At 42.5% G+C, this 21,176-nt stretch overlaps 1 protein-coding gene and 3 non-coding genes across 4 annotated transcripts; all 4 read right to left on the bottom strand.

Annotated features, from left to right (window-relative positions):
- Positions 1-781: 781 nt before the first annotated feature.
- dkc1 (dyskeratosis congenita 1, dyskerin) lies at positions 782-20,959 on the bottom strand. Its single transcript, XM_078211633.1, has 16 exons — positions 20,870-20,959; positions 19,788-19,840; positions 14,509-14,595; positions 13,974-14,065; positions 13,596-13,780; positions 13,144-13,208; positions 12,244-12,370; positions 8,777-8,907; positions 8,064-8,207; positions 7,470-7,590; positions 6,804-6,922; positions 6,185-6,288; positions 5,210-5,261; positions 4,373-4,513; positions 3,373-3,468; positions 782-1,902 (listed from the first exon to the last, which is right to left on the bottom strand). Exons 1-16 carry the CDS (start codon positions 20,883-20,885, stop codon positions 1,849-1,851), a joined length of 1,587 nt encoding a protein of 528 aa, XP_078067759.1. The 5' UTR covers positions 20,886-20,959; the 3' UTR covers positions 782-1,848.
- Positions 8,276-8,410, bottom strand: LOC144493255 (small nucleolar RNA SNORA36 family). The gene has a single exon (XR_013497707.1). It is a non-coding gene; the product is annotated as a small nucleolar RNA SNORA36 family (small nucleolar RNA).
- Positions 9,091-9,166, bottom strand: LOC144493252 (small nucleolar RNA SNORD83). The gene has a single exon (XR_013497704.1). It is a non-coding gene; the product is annotated as a small nucleolar RNA SNORD83 (small nucleolar RNA).
- LOC144493257 (small nucleolar RNA SNORD17) lies at positions 12,581-12,819 on the bottom strand. Its single transcript, XR_013497709.1, has one exon. It is a non-coding gene; the product is annotated as a small nucleolar RNA SNORD17 (small nucleolar RNA).
- Positions 20,960-21,176: the final 217 nt, after the last annotated feature.

The raw sequence follows: 21,176 nt of genomic DNA, 5'->3' as shown, positions 1-21,176 counted from the left end.
CTACTCTAGCATAACTAAATTTGTGTTTAGAAGGGACAATGCCCAGAGCTGCCTGCTATTGGCAAACAAGTTAGACAAGGTTTGTGGGGAAAAAGCGAACATCACATGGAAACAATTCTTCCATTCATATTTCAAAAATATGAAATCAATGGCACCTGTTAAGGATGCTATTTACCTGACATTCAGAATCAGCCCACAACTGAGCAGCAGTGGTTAGCACTGCTGCCTCAATACCAGGAACTCGAGTTTGATTTCCAGCTTGCGTCACCATGTGGCATTTGCACACTGGGATTTCCTCCCAGTTTAAAAAATGTGCTGTTAGGTACATTGACCCGAACAGATGCTGGAGCGTGGCGACTAGGGGAATTTCACAGTAACTTCATTGCAGTGTTAATGTAAGCCTCACTCGTGACTAATAAATAACTTTAACAAAAAAGGCAGCACAGTGGTTAGCACTGCTCTCAGTGCCACGGATCCAGTTCCCAGCTTGGGTCATTGTGTCTACATGAGTTACCTCCAAGCGCTCCAGTTTCCTCCCAAAGTGCTTGTTCGGTGAATTGGCAATGCTAAATTCTCCCTCAACGTACCCGAACAGATGCCAGAATTTGACAACTAGGGGATTTTCACAGTACATTCATTGCAGTATTGATGCAAGCCTACTTGTGACACAAACTTAAAATATCCCTAAATATAACTGAATGCAGCCAACATTCAGTGACAGCAGTGGTCAATTCTCTTGTTAATGCTCAATTAAGCAGATTTTTTTTAAACACACAAAAAGTATAAAGGAACCATTTATTGTTTAAAAAATAACAAAAATCTGTTACAACAGTCAGGCATACCTGTACAATTAAATGTGCATTTGGCTCAAACTGGTTGAACACAAAACCACAGCACACCTTGTAAGGCAAAAGTTTATTGAACTAAAAAAACCTGCCTTTTACCTTTATTACAATGTACATAATCAGTATGGTGTCATAAAGCACCAATATAAAAATATTTAAAATAGTCAATATTGAAGTAACCTCCAAATTCATCCCATTAGAGGGAACTCTTGCTAAGATGGATGGAAACAAAGTCTTTCATTGTTCACTCTCCTGTTTAAATGTCCAACTCAACGTTACTAGGGTAGGGAGGAGGTAGCAGTAGCCCATTACATTCTTCAATGAAAAGTCAAGACGTCATTACAATTGTATGGCAAATTAATATAGAACAACCCGGAAAGCAACACAGACCAATTCAGAGCAACTATACCTGATCAGCAGATATTTCAATCTTGAAACTTGGCCAAGTTTTGGCATTCAGCCCATATGACATTCTGCAAATAGGTTTCAACCAAGTATAAAATGTTTATAACTAAAAGCAGTCACAGAGCATTTACAGCCCTAGATTGTAACTGATTTCAGACACTAGGCAGATACTAGACTGACTGTAGAATTGCTGGATTGCAATACCACCATCAATATTGTAAATGCCCCTTGCACAAAGTGGTCGGCATTAAACACGAGATGCGTAACAATGAGGTGCTGCTAATGTCCAACAGCAGCTGTGCATGTGGATTTTCTGCCCTGCTCAGAGCAATGCAGCTTTCCTTAGGCATAACTATGAACATGATAAACATGAATGCAATTTATTCAACATCCCTTGACTACTATCTTTACAACAGGATAGTGAACTGAACATGGGAGCAAGAACCTGGTTACAAGATTGCACACAAGTGTGAAAGTCATTTCAGCAAATTTATTCTCTCTGATCACTGGGTGGAAATTAAGGTGGTGCATTTCCATCACATTTTGTCCCAGAGTGAAGATTGCTCTCCGTTTGCCACTGAAAGTTTGTGCCACTCCATCACTTGTCTGTTTCAACCTTTTTCTTTTTCTTCTTCTTAGAGCTTTCGGGGCTCTGTGGAAGATTAATTACATTAGCGAACAAACAAAGGCTGTAAACATCGGCACATTAGACTTTATGACAGTCACTTCCATCTCTTACTTCAAACGAACAGCCAAACTATCATGGTCAGCAGCAAAGGTGTACAGGCATTGCCGATAGCAGGCAAAGGTTTTCATGTGACAAGCCACAGTTTACAGGGAGGGAGCCTGACACCACTGTATTGATTCAGAGCAAAAACAGGACTACTGCAGGATGCAGCTCAATGAGTGCGACAAAGACAGAAACAAAAGTACACACTTGGGTTCTGCAGTGTGACATGCATAAAGAATAGAACATTACTGTCTCAAATCATCAAACAAGAAGCCAAACACATTGTTGTTTTGCAATAGTAAAAATTGAATGCATTGGTGGTCATCTTCCAGGATTCCATAGACTGTGAAACAGTTCCTACATATTGAAGAGTAGCTAATGTAACCCCACTATTTAAAAAGAGAGAAACAGAGAATTATAGACCATTCAGCCCAACATCAGTAGCGGGGAAAATGCTAGAGTCCATGAGAAAAGGTTTAATAGCAGATCACTCGGAATAGCGTGCCAAGATCAGACAGGGTCAGCCTGGATTTATAAAAGGGAAATCAGGCTGGACAAACCTACTGGAATTCTTCAAGGACGTAACTAGTAGAGTTGTGGAGCAGGAGCCAGTGGATGTGGTTTATGTGGATTTTTAGAAAAGTTGCACGCAAGAGATTAGTGTAAAATCAAAGTACATGGAATGGCGGGTTTTGTATGAAGATGGATAGAAAACCGGTTGACAGACAGCAAGCAGTAGGAAGAAACGTGACTTTTCCCAAATGGCAGGCAGTGCGAGAGTATTTGAGCATAGGAAGAAAGTTATGCAGGGCTTTGGTGAGACGACACCTGGAATAGTGTACACAGTATTGGTCTCCTTATCGGAAAAAGGAGTTCTTGCTCTAGAGGGGGTATAGTGAAGCTTTACCAGACTGATTCATGGGGTGGCAGGTCTGACAAATGAGGAGAGATTGAGGCAGCTAGGAATATATTCGCTGGAGTTAAGAATTGGGCAGGGGTGAGCTGATAGAAACCTATAAAATTCTAACAAGCTTAGACGAAAGAAGTGTGTTCTCGATGGTGGGAGGTGCCCAGAATCAGGTCAGTCTGAGGATACCAGGTAAATGATTTAGGACTGAGAACAAGGGAAATTATTCAACCAGAGGGGCGAGCCTGTGGAATTCTCTACCACAGAAAGTTGTTGAGGCCTAAATATTGAATGTTTTCAAGGAGTTAAGAGTTAGGCTTGGGGATCAAAGGACGTGGCAGGGGGGAAAGCAGGATCAGGTTACTGAGTTGGATGATCAGCTATGATCATAATGAATGGTGGAGCAGGCTCGAAGTACCAAATGGCCTACTCCTGTTAGACCCATTTGACTACTCTATCAATGACTATCAATCAATAGCACTTACTCCGGTCGCAGATTCTCCTTCAATCTCTTTCTCCTTTTTCTTCTTCTTCTTGGGTGTCACTGGGGTAGATTGTGGATCAATACTTTCAATTTTCCCCTGTAACAAGTGAAAGACCAATAAATGTAACTTGTAAGTACATGTGAACAATGTCCTATCGTACACAAAATCATTAACAGTTCTGGCTTGGTATCGCCTAATGTGAGAATTTACAGAAACCAAAATAACTTTACTGAGAATAGTACCATGATGTAACAAAACTGTACATACTTGGTTAAAGAGAAATTTGCTCTCGCATATCATTTTCTAAAACTGAACATCAGGAAAAACATTGCAAAATACAATCCGATCCAAAAATAAATCCTGGCTCATATCAGTCAAGACTTTGCCTGGAATTATTTAGTGAATTAATCATTTTCCACATATTTGAAGGTATTTGGAAAGTGATTGTATCTACTTAAAACTTCAGCTGCACTTTCCAAACTCGTGACCTCTCATCACCTAGGACACAGGCAGCAGCTGCATAGGGATACCACCACTTGCAAGCTCCCCATCAAGCTGCACACCATCCTGACCTGGAACGATGTAGCTATTACTTCAGTGTTGCTGGGTCAAAATCCTGGAACTCCTTCCCAACAGCACCGTGGGTGCACCTACACCATCAGGCCTGCAGCGCTTCAAGGTAGTGGCTCACCGCCATTTTCACAAGAGCAATTAGGATGGTAATAAATGCCAGATTGACCAGCGATGCTCACATCCCACAAACACAGAAAAATTCTCTTTTGGCTCAGATGACATAAGGATTGCCAAGTGCGGAAACAAGACAGTTGCAAAGTTTGGTCCAATGCCTGAGTCAACTTCATTAACTCAAGTTGTGCTGGCAGAAGAAAAGGTGTCGGCTCACATCCTGACAGACCTTTCCCACTTCCCTCTGTAAGCACCAACTGTACAATATTCACATTGGAAAGTGCCAAACAACCAGCACCATACTACCAGCACTTACCCCCGTCTCTTGCAGTAACTTTTGCTTCTTTTCTTTCTTTTTCTTTTTGTCTTTCTTGCTCGAATCTTGTGAAGCTTTTGGTGTTGTTGGGGTGGATGGGACTACCGGTTCATCGCTCTCACTTCCACTCTCTCGCTTTCTCTGAGAACACACACAAAATTATATCAATGATTGGAACCAGTACTATGACAGCAAGTACCCCTACATCAAACAGTTCATTACGGACCAACTACTCGCATGTGCACTCAACTGTCACCTGCAGTAAAAGCGTAATCACTTGATTAATGGCCAAGGCCTCCAACAAGAACAAAGATCGTCCATTCCAATTTTGGATGTTATCAGAAAATCTAAGGCTAGCCCCTTCCCAATCAAGTGCACAAACCTGCAGATAGAAATAATCCAATGCTAGCAATGGCCTGGGAGAGGCATCCAGACAGTGGCATAAAGCAAGTTACAGGGAAGCTAGTTTGATCTGACTGGGCCCCTAACCCAACACATTTTCAGGGGATGTCAAATGCGTAACTCATGACTCGAGGGTGAACTAGGCAATGGCATAATTTGCTTTTCTTTGGAGGGTGGGGGGGGGCACTAAGCACTTGCATGCAGTTGACAATATTTCCCTCGATTGATATCACATACAAAATGTCTATATCCATATAACTCTTGCATAGTATTATGAATGAGGAAACTAACACCTAAAAAAAAAAATCAACCTCCTGCAGAACACAAACACCAGTAACTAAATTAATTAGCTCTATGGATTTGCATCTCTTGGTTATGAGCAGCCATTGGAATATTGTCATTCAGAGTGGCTAATCCCAGCTCTGGGACACTTACCTTCACTGGTTGAGCTGGAGTCGCATTGCCAGGTGTCGCTACAGTTGCCAGACTAGAAAGAAACAATTTATACATTTCAGTGTGCACTATGAAAAAAATGCTTGCAAAAGCCAGTTATCTCTAGCCAATACCAAAACACATCACTTGCACACACTCACCATTAATGTACAGCTCACATGTTAAGATTGCCAAAAGGCAGCACGAAAAAATTCAAGACTGCAATTCTTAGTTGGAACGTGTTAGGAAATGTTGAACCCCAACAGTTTTACAGAGCTGGAATGAAGTTACAATTCCAATTCTTCTTGCAGACTGACTCCCTCTAAAGCCATACCAGGCTGGAAAGGGATAAATATCTGCTATCACACAGTTCATTATAACTTCAAAAACAATCCTTAATCATTGTATGGTGACTTTAGATGTTGGCAACACTTCATGAGAGTCAGAAGGATATGGGTTCATTGTCAAATTCGTAAAATCTTGGATGACAGTATTGAAGCAATGGTCTCATCTTCTTCCTTAGATGGAACAATTTTGAAAAGAGTGGAGAATTCTTGGTCAGTTTAAATAGATCATGCCACGGTCACATTGTTGCTTGTGGGGGATTGCTGAACACAAATTTGTTGCTGCCTTTCCCCCAATTATAGCGCTTCAAGAATCCACTCCATTGGCTGTAAAGCATTTCGGGACACCAGGAGATTGTGAAGGATGCTGAAGAACAGTTTATTTTAACAATTCAGTTAACACTGGTGAAAATTGATCCACAATATATGATTGCTAGATGGCTCACCAGTATGCCATGTATTCTGTAACAGACCCATTTAAATTGAGATCAATACACAATATTACTCATGTGTATATATATATATATATATGTATAAAGTGTGCCACCTAGTGGTACAACCAAAACATACTGACATAAGCAGAAATGGTTGGATCAGAAATGTGCTAATTCCACAATACAAAAAAAGTCCTTACTTATAATCTACATGCTCCTTCTTCCATGACTCGGGGGTACTTCCATTTGGTTTGCCATGTTTATCTAACAAACCCTGCTTAATCATCATTTTCTTCTGACTTGCCTTCAAAGTAAAAAAAAACAAATGGGTAAGTATTTATGATTAATTTACTCCGATCACCAGTGAAACAGTAGTTGACCAGATTTAAAAATGATTTAGCTGCTGGTCATGATCTTTAACATTTTTCCTAAACCCTCAAAAAAGGAGGGCTGGAGTCTCCATTCGCTCTCGAGCATCAGGGATGTATGCATTGCCTCTTCCCTTTACTATAATTAAACCAACATGCCATGCAGTTTTAGCTGGTTTGCTAAGATACATCCAGCTCATCAATAGTTTACACTATTATTCAATATTCCGAAGCAATTGTTCTTTTACTATCCTCATGATTGAATAATCAGCTAGACAATCTCTTTAGAAATCGCACCTCAAGTATGGCCAATTTGCATTTCAACAAGCTGGCTATATTATTCAGTCAAAGCAAAAGTCATCATGGCATAAAATGCTCAATGTTCACTCTCCACCTGCCTGTGGTTACAAACTAACTGGATCTGCCCACCATGCAAACCACCTGAGCTTACCTTTGGTCCCAGACCCCACTTACGTGGGTATGTGTCCCGCTCCATAATAACCCGCTTGATCTTTGCTACAACACCATGGTCACAAGTTGATATCACTGCTGTCGTCATTAATGCAATTCCTGCCAAGTAAAACAAAAGTGTAATTATGGACTTTACCAGCATCCCTATCAACAAATCTTTCAAACATATATAGTATTTCTCAGAAGGCAACCATTTGGCCCATCGAGTCTGCACTGACCACAATCACACCCAGGCCCTATTCCCACAACCCCACATATGTACCCTGCTAATCCCCCTGACATTAAGGTAAATTTAGCATGGCCAATCAACCTAACCCGCACATCTTTAGACTGTGGGAGGAAACCCACACAGACATAAGGAGAATGTGCAAACTCCACAGAGACAATGACCCAAGGCCAAAACTGAACTCGGGTTCCTGGTGCTGTGATGCAGCAGTGCTAACTTTTGTGCCAGGGTGCCGTCCCACTCTACTTACTTTTGCCCTTAGGCACCCTGCAAAGTCATGCCCAAAAGGAACATAATTCACGACATGTAACTGCAACACTGGTCAAAGTTACATGCTAAATACTATAACTGGTCAACACAAATAAAAGCAAATTCTAAACCGTCCCACAAATGTTAACATTTAATCCCAGGTTCTATTACCGATACAAATTGCTTCTCCTTTTGTTGTGATGACAACAATTTCCTGGTTCACTTCAATTCCATCTTCATAACGGAGCAGACCTGGAAGCATGATCTTGGCGCCATAGCAAATAGCATTTACCTAATAGAACAAAATCACTTAATGAGACAGAAGCAAGTTGTTCAGCAAACTGCAGACTTTAGAAAGTGTGTCAATGGCTTGTCTGCATGCTTCAACATGTCAACATTTAAAGGATATAGGTAGAGAAATTAATTGCATATTAAAGCACCCTGCTTTTACCTCAGCAAAAGCAGCACAATAGGAATTAGTGGCTCATCTTAGCAGACATGACAAGAATTATGCAGGGTTGTCAATGCCTTCATTACCATCACAACCCTCATCGTAACAGAGCAAGAGCTCCAATTATAAACCAGCATTGTTACATTCTGCCAATAGTAATTTTAATAAAGCTACATTATTGTGGACATAAACACGAGGCAACATTTACTCAAACAGGAACTACTGGAAACACATCAGGTTCTTGAGCACTGTAAAAATGTTGGGCATCAAGCAACAACTTTTTGTTTCATATTTCTTGCATTTTCTCTACTTACTGCACTGTCCTTCATAACAAGTCGTTTGTGGGTTGCCATCAGTTTTTCAAGGGGGTAGATGACACGACGCAGATAGGTCTCGTCCTTGTTGTGGTCATACTGCCACTGGGCATCCAACACATCATGCATTGTTACCAAGTTATCCTGAAGTTACAAAGCAAAAACTTTAACACTCTAGTTACTAACAGAAATATAAAACAATTTAAAAATGTAACTGTCAGCTAAGAGTTTCTTGGTGGGGGTACATATTGCCACCAAGTCTATCAACTCTGTTGCTTTTCACTTTTCCAAAGTTTAATTACCAGCACAGGAGGATCATAACCTGTACTGAACTCAACACTTTGGAATCAAGCAGGATATAGAAGACAATAGAAGCAGTAGCCATTACCGTGCAATAGTTTAGCACATTCATTAGGCCGAACAGCAACCAGAAAATTGACTGTCATACAAGCACTTAAAAGTTACTGTGAAATTCCCCTAGTCACCACACTCCGATGCCTGTTCGGGTCAATGCACCTAACCAGACCATGGGAGGAAACCAGAACACCCAGAGGAAGACCATGCAGACACAGGGAGAACATGCAAACTCCACACAGACAGTGACCCAAGCCGGGAATCGAACCCAGGTCCCTGGCGCTGTGAGGCAGCAGTGTTAACCACTCTGCCACCCCTCCTCATGTTAAATTAAGACTATTTAGAAGAGCTTTTCTTACCTTTTCACCATTCACACCAGATCGCACTCTTCTCAGCTCCTGCATCTGACCTCCAACTCCAAGCAACAGACCAATATGTACACAGAGTGTTCGGATATACGTCCCTGCTTCACAACTCACCCAAAAGATTCCTAGTCACGGGTACAAAAGTATCACATTATATAATATATATATATAAAATATATACAGTTCAGGATACAGTAAGGCAGCCTTAGGTTGGGTAATTTAAATGAGAAAAATCACCAGTCTTTCACCATAAGAGTACATGAAACAAGAGATTTTACACAATGCCTATTACATAAGCCAGGGTGCACAGCCATCAGTCAAGGGTGATAGATAGAAGTCATCTTGGCACAGTGTGCTAATGTCATCTATTCAACATCATGTGGCCAGAAAGCAGCTTGGCAAGTGAGCGCTTTTTTGTTGTAAGATTCCCTTAGACGAAATTTTTAAACCATATATTACCTACATTATCTGACTCAGCTCATTTGCTGCCAAAATATTGATGCCTTTACTTCCTCTAGACCCAACTATTCAACTATCTCCTGGATAATCCCTCATCTTCTACTCTATGAACTTGCACATATCCAATCTATTCACCCATTACCAGTGCTGAATGATCTACATCAGAGCCTCTGGTCCGGCAACATTTTCACCTTTGTTTACAAATCCATGGCCATACATTGGCCTCACCGCTTCCTATCCCTACGCTTTCAGCCCTACAACCACCCCCTCAGCCAAAGATCTATGCGGTCCTTCAATTCTCCTAAGCACTCTTAACTTCAATTGTCTCAGCAATTAAAATCCCTTGGATCACACATGCTAAAATTACCAGATTCTGGATAGGTGCAGAAAAAAATAGGGTTGTTGTAGTGGGGGACTTCCCTGGCACAGACTGGAAAGTGCTTAGAGCTGGGGGTCCGGATGGGGAGGAATTTGTAAAATGCGTACTGGAAGGTTCTTTGGAACAGTATGTAGATAGCCCGACTAGAGAGGGGGCTATACTGGACCTAGTTCTGGGAAATGAGTCCGGTCAGGTCGTCAAAGTTTCGGATGGGGAACATGTGGCAAATAGTGACCACAACTCTGTTAACTTTAGGATAGTAATGGACAAGGATGAGTGCTGTCCTACGGGCAGGGTGCTAAATTGGGGGAAGGCTTACTATAGCCAGATTAGGCAGGAATTGGTGGATGTTGATTGGGAGAGGATGTTAGAGGGTAAGTCCGCGTCTGGCACATGGGAGTCTTTTAAGGAACTATTGATAAGGCTGCAGGATAAGCATGTGCCTGTAAAAAGGAAAGATAGGAAAGGTAGGATTCGAGAGTTGTGGATAACCAGGGAAATTGAGGATCTGATTAAAATGAAAAGGGAGGCGTACGTTAAGTCCAGGCAACTGAAAACAGATGGAGCTCTGGAGGAATACAGAGAGAGTAGGAAAGAACTCAAACGGGGAGTTAGAAGGGCAAAAAGAGGTCACGAGATGTTCTTGGCAGGCAGGATTAAGGAGAATCCTATGGCATTCTATTCATACGTTAGGAACAAAAGAGTTGTCAGGGAGAAAATCGGACCTCTCAGGGGCAAAGGAGGGGAATTATGCTTAGAACCCAAGGGAATAGGGGAGATCCTAAATGAATACTTTGCATCGGTATTCACGAAGGAGAGGGGCGTGTTAACCGGGAGTGTCTCGGAGGGAGGTGTTGACCCGTTAGAGAAAATCTCCATTACAAGAGAGGAAGTGTTTTTTAGGGAACATTAAAACTGACAAAGCCCCAGGGCCTGATGGCATCTATCCTCGACTGCTCAGGGAGACGAGAGATGAAATTGCTGGGCCTGACGGAAATCTCTGTCGCTTCTTTGGACACGGGTGAGGTCCCTGAGGATTGGAGGATAGCGAATGTGGTCCCGTTGTTTAAGAAAGGTAGCAGGGATAACCCAGGAAATTATAGGCCGGTGAGCTTGACGTCTGTGGTCGGGAAGTTGTTGGGAGAGGATTCTTAGAGACAGGATGTATGTGCATTTAGAACGGAACAATCTCATTAGTGACAGACAGCATGGTTTTGTAAGAGGGAGGTCGTGCCTTACAAATTTGGTGGAGTATTTTGAGGAAGTGACAAAAACAGTTGATGAAGGAAGGGCCGTGGATGTCGTCTATATGGATTTCAGTAAGGCATTTGACAAAGTCCCACATGGCAGGTTGGTTAAGAAGGTTAAGGCTCATGGAATACAAGGAGAACTGGCTTGGCCATAGGAGACAGAGGGTAGTGGTCGAAGGGTCTTTTTCCGGCTGGAGGTCTGTGACCAGTGGTGTTCCGCAGGGCTCTGTACTGGGACCTCTGCTATTTGTGATATATATAAATGATTTGGAAGAAGGTGTAACTGGTGTAATCAGCAAGTTTGCGGATGACACGAAGATGGCTGGACTTGCGGATAGCGAAGAGCATTGTCGGGCAATACAGCAGGATATAAATAGGCTGGAAAATTGGGCGGAGAGGTGGCAGATGGAGTTTAATCCGGATAAATGCGAAGTGATGCATTTTGGAAGAAATAATGTAGGGAGGAGTTATACAATAAATGGCAGAGTCATCAGGAGTATAGAAACACAGAGGGACCTAGGTGTGCAAGTCCACAAAAATCCTTGAAGGTGGCAACACAGGTGGAGAAGAAGGCATATGGTATGCTTGCCTTTATAGGACGGGGTATAGAGTATAAAAGCTGGAGTCTGATGATGCAGCTGTATAGAACGCTGGTTAGGCCACATTTGGAATACTGCGTCCAGTTCTGGTCGCCGCACTACCAGAAGGACGTGGAGGCGTTAGAGAGAGTGCAGAGAAGGTTTACCAGGATGTTGCCTGGTATGGAGGGTCTTAGCTTTGAGGAGAGATTGGGTAAACTGGGGTTGTTCTCCCTGGAAAGACGGAGAATGAGGGGAGATCTAATAGAGGTGTACAAGATTATGAAGGGGATAGATAGGGTGAACAGTGGGAAGCTTTTTCCCAGGTCGGAGGTGACGATCACGAGGGGTCACGGGCTCAAGGTGAGAGGGGCGAAGTATAACTCAGATATCAGAGGGACGTTTTTTTTTACAGAGGGTGGTGGGGGCCTGGAATGCGCTGCCAAGTAGGGTGGTGGAGGCAGGCACGCTAACATCGTTTAAGACTTACCTGGATAGTCACATGAGCAGCCTGGGAATGGAGGGATACAAACGATTGGTCTAGTTGGACCATGGAGCGGCACAGGCTTGGAGGGCCGAAGGGCCTGTTTCGTGCTGTACTGTTCTTTGTACTTCTCTAGGTATCTTGTGTTACTCGTTTAAATGCTTGAAATCTACATCTGACCCAGACGCTGGTCTATTGCCTGTTTCTTGGTGTCAAATTTTGTTTGATAACATTCTTCTGAAGTACACTGGGACCTTTTACTACATTAAAGGCTCTATATAATTAGAAGTTACTGGGATTACAGAACTCACCTAATCGTCTCTCTGGATCATACTCAATTAGTTTACTATCGTAGATGGTCCGGACTCTCAACTGTCTCTTGACAGCAGCAATCAGAGGAGGTCGTTGGAATAAGGCTCCAGTCAGCATCTCCAAACCCTGAGTGAGAAATTCAACTTATGGTTATATAATGCAGTACTGAGTGGGCTGAATATAAAAAACTCAAACCTTCAATTAAATTTAGTTATTCATAAAAGTGGAATTAAGCTTTGAATTTTCCACACAACTCCTAATTACACCCTAAAATCACCACTGGAAATTTTAATCAAAAAGCCCTCTCTACATAAACGATTAGAATTATTTATGTACGTGATCAGACTGCATAATTCATCTTTGTGGAGTTGGATCCCAGGAGAGTCCCAACTCTGCCAAACCATCTCGCATTCACATACACCCAATCAGGGACCAACAACTTCTCAGCAGAACGCTAAGAAGTCCCGGTACAAGATGAATGTAATTCACCCAGAGCCTAAAAACAAGACTCCGTGTGCTGTGAAAGAAGCGGCTAGCAGCACTCGGCGAATGGATAAACTTATTCATCATTTCACGTACGCAGTATCAAGACATCAAGCGCTTAGGGCAAGGAGGAAAGACAAGTAACGGGTGCACAAGATCTTTAATTGCACAACTTCTGGGTTAGCATAAAGACACAACTAAATTGGACACCTCATCCCAATTATGCTTTGCATTCCTACCCTCAAGTGTTAGGTGAGGTGGGGCAATGAATCGAATCAATGATTGGAAAGCCACTCCACTCCTAAACTCTCGTACATCATTTGATTCTAGAGTACTGCAGGACTCTTTCACAAAGCATCTTGAAATTTTGAACTGGAAACGGAGGCAACAAGACAAAACGAAACAGGGTTACTTACCCGGCTAAGCTGATGCTCACTTTCAATAGCATTGTGCAGCCGAACAATTCCCACGTACTCTTTGCCTACAATTAACAGCACAAGAGTCGTCAGGACCGGCCATGTCAATTACTGTACCACAGACTGTGAAATCAACTAACCTCAAATAGACACTGTGCCTTACAACATCACCCACATGTGCTAGGACACTCCAGTTGCACTGATGGGTCACTAATGACAATTAGAAATATTTCCACCCAAGTCATTGATTACGGCAAGCCCAAGAATTTTACCGCACTTCGAACGAGAAAGCAAATAGTAATAAAAAGTCAAAGCTTTCTACATCAGATGCAAATGAAGAAATTAGTAATCTTGCACACAGGTCAAAATTAATGCAGCATGTTATTGGATTTTTAAAAAAATGTAGCTGAAATATGCTGTTAGCAAAATTAGTTGGCAAGGAAACCACTTACCAGCACTCTGCTGGGATTTGACTAGTCGTGTTGCTCGCTCTATACAAACAATTAGACACCCCGTAACTTTAGGATCTAGTGTTCCGCTGTGACCTGTCTTTTCCACCCGCAGAATCCTGCGTATCCATGCCACCACTTCATGTGAAGATGGGTTTGCAGGTTTATCAAGGTTAATGAATCCTGATCTGTCAAGACATAGTCCTGAATCAATATACCTTTTAGTAACCATGATGCACCAACAATTATCTTCAGTTCCTGTACACTCAATTCCTGGTAATAATTTAATATTTCCTAACCCCTCCTCATCAATGGCAGCATTTCATGATCAGATAGGGCAGTTAAAATCCAGCAATTTTTCACGCTGGATTGTAAACTTACCTTACATAGTCAGCAATTTCCCTCTTGAGAGGCGAGCAGCCACTCGGAATTGGCGTGTAATGTGTTGTCCGTACATTGAGTTTGTCAAAATTCTGCAATACAAAAGATAGGGTTTGAAAAAAAAACATTTATAAAGCACCAGTCATGTCCTCAGGCTTTGATGTTGAACACTGTAGCCAATAACAGAGCAAGGTCCTACAAGCAGCAATGAGATGAGTCTAGACCTTTCAGCGATATTACTGAAGAACTCAACGTCAACCATGATGCTAGCAGAACAACCCTGCTCTTCAAATGGTGCCCTGGGACATTTGAGCAGGCAGAATTGGTCTAGCCAAATAAACACCTGAGACAGCATTCCTTCAGTACATCACTCAAATACAAAGCTAGATTATGTATTCGCCTTAAGTGAGCAGAGGTGATGCAAAAACAGCATTTTCTCAAAAGCAGGACTAGTAGTACTCAACAAACTGACTATAAACAGATGCAAGCATAATTCCACAAGCTGCCACTTGACAATTACATAACTGAACATTACCTTGAGCAACAAGGGCCAATGCGAAGTATCCAATTTCACTGGTTTTGTCTCTGGTTCAATTAGAAAGTTTGTCACCTGCTGGATGCTCTGGAAATACAAGGACAGATTTTCAAAATTTATTTGCACATTATATATAGATATGTAGTATACTCTTGCCAGTAAAGAGATTTATGATCCAAAACCTTGACGGAAACAAAGGGCAGCAGCTTTCTTTATCAAGTCCCCTATCCCAGACAAGCCCTGGTTCTTTTGATATGAAAACAGAAAATGCTGGAAATACTCAGCAGTTCAGGTCGAGGAACAGCACTTCATAATTTAACTAAGGTCTTTGGGACTCAATACCAAGATCAACAATTTTAGATCACAACCTTTGCCTCCCTTTTTTTTTGCTGGGCTGGGTTTTGGAGTGTTTCTTTGTTTGTTCCTAAAATGTTTTTCAGACAGTTGTAGCGCAGCAATTTTTACCTAATCTAGGAACTGTTTACTATATCCATCCCTTTGGCTTTTATACAATAAAACTTTTGCCATTTATCATCGCCTGTCATCCAGTTTATCATAGTTCTTTCCCCCCCTTTCACTTGCAACATTTCTATCTCTCCTCAGTTCTGATGAAGCTTTGCAAGTTGCAGTGAAGCAAAGGGCATTGATAATGTGATTAAAAATGTGTCAAATTATAGCCCTTTAGATAGCGGTAAAGCCTTTGCCTTGGAAACTAAAGCATTGTGGATGCCCCACATCTGAAGCTGATACATTATGCTCGTCTGATGTTTTGCGCAATACAAAGTTAAAACAAATTGTGAAGTAAAAATCCAACATCAGTTACTTGTTTCCAATTAGCAAATTTTAAGTTATGAAACCACTAATCTTCAAAAATCCCCTAGACTTTGCAATGGTCCCAGCGTATGAAAACTGCAAATGCAGCACCTCTATTCAAAAAAGCAGACAGAAGTAGGATTGAGCGCTGCCAAAGACAAAAATGTCTGAAATGTTTTAGTGAGAAAGAATCGTGCAACTATAGCATGTCTTACGATCTGTCGGCCACTTGAAATGAGTGGAATTGTTGTTAATTAAGGAAGCAGAAACATTCATTTTTCGATCATCCACCTTTAATTACCTAAATTTTTATCAAATCACCAAACTGACCTCAGCTTTTCAACACATCTACACATCACAGAGCAGAGGAGAAAGCATTTTATGAACTTCGGGTCAAAGAGAAATTGGTAAAATCATGGGAAATGAATCTGCCCGAGAGTTACAGGGTGGTTTGTTCTACATACTGGTAGCAACCATTTAACAACTACTGCATCTGCATGCGATTTAATCCCTGGACTTTTTCATTTTATAACTGGACACTTGGACTGACAAATCTTTGAACGTCATTTGACATACCAGGAATTGTACAAGTATCATGAGATTATGCTTCATTTGTGGTTGCTAAATGAGAGTCACCCAATATTGCCAGCCAGGATGCCATCTTTCCCATTATCTGATTATAAAGGAAAAGAGTATGAAACAAACCAAAGTTAACAGCAATCCCCAGGAGATCATACACAATGGGGATTCATCAACAGTTTAATTAGCTTCTCCTCACAGGGGGGCTAAACTTCAATAAACAATTTAATGTTACTGCACAATCCGGTAATTAAAACCAGCAACCTGTTCATGTTAAAGAGCAAACACTGACCAGGTGACAGGGAACTGCTGCCTGCTCACAGTTCATAATCTGGACACCCCAGCTCTTGGAGCTTTTGAAATGAATGAACAGTGAGGAACATTTCGCACTTTTGCATCCATCAGGGTGGAGTTGGGGGGACTATAGCACAGCACAATTCAGCATCCCAAGATGGCATAGCTGATACTGAACAACCAGGCCTAAGCAAACCCTAATTTTTAAACTGCTTATTTGTATGCACAATGCCCAAAGCAGACAATCAGCAGAGATAATAGGCAGGATCAGGCACAAGCAAACAAAAGCTGCGCTTGAGAAGCGAAGCAATGGACTGCGTGGATGCTGAATTTTTTTTCAAACAGTGGTATTCCATAACCAAAAGGTTGGAAGTCAGCCATTTGACAGAAATTCTCATCTCTGTAGAAAGCAGGAAACTATAGGCCAACTAGCCTAACATCTATTACTGGGAAAATGACAGAATTCATCAAGGAAATGGTAGAAGGGCATTTAGAAAAATCATAATGCAGATAGGCAGTCAGTATGGATTTATGAAAGATAAGTATTTGGCAAATTAAGAATTCTTTAAGGATGCAAGGAGAGTGCATAAAGAACCAGTAGATGTAGTGTATTTGTATTGCCAAAAAACTTATACAGCTCCACATAAAAAGGTTGCTGCATAAGAGCTTACAATAACATAAGAAATAGGAGCAGGAGTAGGCCATCTAGCCCCTCGAGCCTGCCCCGCCATTCAATAAGATCATGGCTGATCTGAAGTGGATCAGTTCCACTTACCCGCCTGATCCCCATAACCCCTAATTCCCTTACTGATCAGGAATCCATCTATCCGTGATTTAAACATATTCAACGAGGTAGCCTCCACCACTTCAGTGGGCAGAGAATTCCAGAGATTCACCACCCTCTGAGAGAAGTTCCTCCTCAACTCTGTCCTAAACTGACCCCCCCTTTATTTTGAGGCTGTGCCCTCTAGTTCTAGCTTCCTTTCTAAGTGGAAAGAATCTCTCCACCTCTACCCTATCCAGCCCCTTCATTATCTTATAGGTCTCTACAAGATCCCCCCTCAGCCTTCTAAATTCCAACGAGTACAAACCCAATCTGCTCAGACTCTCCTCATAATCAACACCCCTCATCTCTGGTATCAACCTGGTGAACCTTCTCTGCACTCCCTCCAAGGCCAATATATCCTTCCGCAAATAAGGGGACCAATACTGCACACAGTATTCCAGCTGCGGCCTCACCAATGCCCTGTACAGATGCAGTAAGACATCTCTGCTTTTATATTCTATCCCCCTTGCGATATAGGCCAACATCCCATTTGCCTTCTTGATCACCTGCAGACTGGGTTTTTGCGTCTCATGCACAAGGACCCCCAGGTCCCTTTGCACAGTAGCATGTTGTAATTTTTTTCCATTTAGATAATCCAATTTGCTATTATTTCCTCCAAAGTGAATAACCTCGCATTTGTCAACGTTATACTCCATCTGCCAGATCCTCGCCCACTCACCCACCCAAATCTCTCTGCAGACCTTCTACGCCCTCCACACAATTCACTTTTCCACTTATCTTTGCGTCGTCTGCAAACTTTATTACCCTACACTCAGTCCCCTCCTCCAGATCGTCTATATAAATGGTAAATAGTTGAGGCCCCAGTACCGATCCCTGTGGCACGCCACTAGTTACCATCTGCCAACCAGAAAAGCACCCATTTATTCAGACTCTCTGCTTCCTGTCGGATAGCCAATCCCCAATCCATGCTAACACCCTACCCCCAACTCCGTGTGACCCAATCTTCTTCAGCAACCTTTTGTGAGGCACCTTATCAAATGCCTTTTGGAAATCCAAAAACACCGCATCCACCGGTTCCCCTCTGTCAACCGCACTAGTCACATCTTCATAAAAATACAACAAGTTCGTCAAGCACGACTTTCCCCTCATGAATCCATGCTGCGTCTGCTTAATCGAACCATTCGTATCCAGGTGGCCTGCTATTTCTTCTTTAATGATGGATTCCAGCATTTTCCCAACTACAGACGTTAAGCTAACCGGCCTGTAGTTACCCACCGTTTGTCTATTTCCTTTTTTAAATGTTGGAGGTAATACTTAGCAAGGAGGATGGAGAGAGACAGAGAGAAAAAGAGTCCTGATAATGGGCCGTTTCCAGCTTGGCAAATGGTAACTAGTGGGATGCCACAAGATTTCAATCTTGGGACCTCAATTACAATCTATATTAATGGATGAACAGAATGAGCGCACTGTAGCCAAATTTGCGGACAATGCAAAGATAGATAAGGAAAGTAACTGAGGAAGGGTAACCCAGACCCAAAACATTAGCTCTATCCTCTCTCTCTACAGATAGTCAGACCTGCTGAGATTTTCCAATATTTTCTATTTTTGTAAAAGAAAGCAGGTTGCGAAGACGATACGAGTCTGCAAAGGGTGGCACAGTGGTTAGCACTGCTGCCTCACAGCACCAGGGTTCAATTCCCGGCTTGGTTCACAATGCGCAGTTTGCACGTTCTCCCCGTGCCTGCGTGGGTTTCCTCCAGGTGCTCTGGTTTCCTCCCACAGTCCAAAGGTGTGCTCGTTAGATGCTTTGGCCATACTAAATTCTCCCACAGTGTACCCGAATCAGGCACCGGAGTGTGGCGACTAGGGATTTTCAGTAATTTCACTGCAGTGTGAATGTAAGCATACTTGTGACTAATAAATAACTTTACTTTATACTTTAGATGAGCGGGTAAAAATTTGACAATTAGAATTTAAAATGGAAAGTGTGTAGTTGTCCACCCAGTAGGAAAATAGAAAACAGAATATTTAAATGAAAAAATCTACAGAATATTGAAGAACATGGGGAAATCAGGGTGTCCTCATACAGATCCCTAAGTTAGCATGTGGATACAGAATATTAGCCTTTATTGCAAGGGGATTGGACTATAAAAACAAGGAAGTCTTGCTACAACTGTTGACAACATTACTAAGGCCACAGCTAGATTACTGCATAGTTTTCATCTCCATTGATACCTAGGATGAGGGGGGTTCTCAGGAAAGGTTGAGCAGGTTGGGCCTTTACTCACTGTAGTTTAAAGAAATATGATCTTATTAAATGTAAGACTCTGGAAACTTGACAGGGTAGATGCTGAAAGGACGTTTCCTTTCATGGAGAAATCTTGAACTAGGTTTCAAAATTAGGTTGAAGTTGAAGATGTGGAGGAATTTCCTCAGGAGGTCAAATCTTTAGAATTCACTTACCAGAGAGCAGCAGCGAATGCATCCTTCAATACATTCAAGGTCAAGTTAGACTTTTCCCTGTAGGGAAGTCCAGGCTTATGGGGATAGTCAGCAAAGTGGAGTTTAAAGGCCACAATAAGATCAGCCATGGCAAAACAGGCTCAAGGAGCCAAATGGCCTATTTCTTAGGTGAAACATTCATTATCTTTCAAGCAATTTCAACCAGTAGTATGAATTCATGTACATAGTTTTCCCCTTGTATGTAGCAGTAGCCTTTGCACAGCAAAGCAAGACCGTGGACATGTCAAATTTATTAAACTGCACAGTGTTCAGAAGATAATTGAAAAGAGAGTTCAACACCTACTCCAATACTTTCCCCACTTTTCTTCCTCTGCTTCTTTTGTTTCTTAGCAGATGCTGCAAGAGGCAAACAAAGTCTGTTAGGAGAATTTCTACAGTTCAAGAGTAGATTCAGACATTATTAGATGCACCCACTTTTGGAACATAGTAAATACGCTGTCCCAAATGCATGCAGCTCTTAGTGAACTGCAACTTTTAGTTCATACCAAGCAGTACACTGATCTCTTCTAAGTCCTTGAAAACACACAGAAATCCCTGCAGTTCTTTAATATATGATCGCCTACAAAGCACAGCAGAAAAAACTCTTTTGTGCATACCAAGCCTGAAGAAGAAAGCTACCAATTGTGGTTGCGTTAATTTGTATTATATTGTGGCAGATAGCCATTGTCAGCCAGGTCAAAATTGTTGGTGAACGGTGCATATTTGACTAGGGCGATCGACAGGAAATCAATTCTCAACTTCTAGTTATAAAGCTATGTGCACATAGACGGTAACATCCCCAAAACCGTAATACAGACGCAAATGCAATGTGACACGGGAAATGCGGCGTGAAACTTCTCTTCACAGGTGATATTATTGCCTACTAATCGCTGCACCATTGCAAAGATTTCAATGCAAGCTGGTAGCTGTGAAAGAAGTTTGCAGCTGGAGACACGTGGTGTGGTGTGCGAGGCGGTGGAGCAGCAATGTGAACCGCCAGGCCTGGGGAGGGGGGCCCCCGCCATGCGGTGCTGCCACGTGCTCAGATCCCTATCCACACTGGGGGCCTCGGACCCTGAGAGCCACGCACAGCCGGGAGCGAAGCGCTGACAACCCCCTCCATCCAGCAGGGCGCCACCCAACATCAGGATCAGAGCGCCACGAGGCCTGAGGGCCAGGGGCACAAACCGCGCGGAAAGCTCCTGAGGCCCTCCATCTCCCACCCACCCTCGCTCGCTCTCTCTCTCTCTCTCCCTCCCTCCTCCTCACGGGTTGCAGGCTGCGAGCGCTGCACTCCTGCTGCCTATCTCCCCTTCCCCTCTTTTTTTGTGTTACTGTAAATGCCGGGTGCTCTCGGTTCCCCATCGCCTCCCTCTCGTCTATTACCATCTCCATCCGCCATCTTCTCGCTCCTCTCTCCAAATGAACAAACGCGGCTTCGCTCCGCGCATGTCAATTACTGCCCCGCCCCACAATGCCTCGCGCCGCGCATGCCCATTACAACGCCGGGGCGGCGGCGCTCTGCGCATGCCCAGCTAAATGGAGGCTCCAATACAGTAATAAATAGGACAGGATCATTAAAGCAAAAGTCTATTTATTAGTGTCACAAGTAGGCTTACATTAACACTGCAATGAAGTTACTGTGAAAATTCCCTAATCAGATTAGCTTTGAGGTTGATGATATCTTGTCAGA

Source organism: Mustelus asterias, chromosome 4, assembly GCF_964213995.1.
Source record: "Mustelus asterias chromosome 4, sMusAst1.hap1.1, whole genome shotgun sequence".
In the NCBI taxonomy this organism is placed as follows: Eukaryota; Metazoa; Chordata; class Chondrichthyes; order Carcharhiniformes; family Triakidae; genus Mustelus; species Mustelus asterias.
The sequence above is the reverse complement of the archived record's forward strand: the minus strand, read 5'-3'. Positions and strand labels throughout refer to the sequence as shown.

What these genes read in the sequence shown, in the direction of transcription:
- dkc1 (XM_078211633.1), bottom strand. An exon ending in GAAATTGCTGACTATGTAAG is followed by an intron (nt 13,781 to 13,973) that starts GTAAGTTTACAA and finishes ATGTCTTGACAG; the next exon opens with ATCAGGATTCATTAACCTTG. An exon ending in CAAATCCCAGCAGAGTGCTG is followed by an intron (nt 13,209 to 13,595) that starts GTAAGTGGTTTC and finishes TGTTAATTGTAG; the next exon opens with GCAAAGAGTACGTGGGAATT.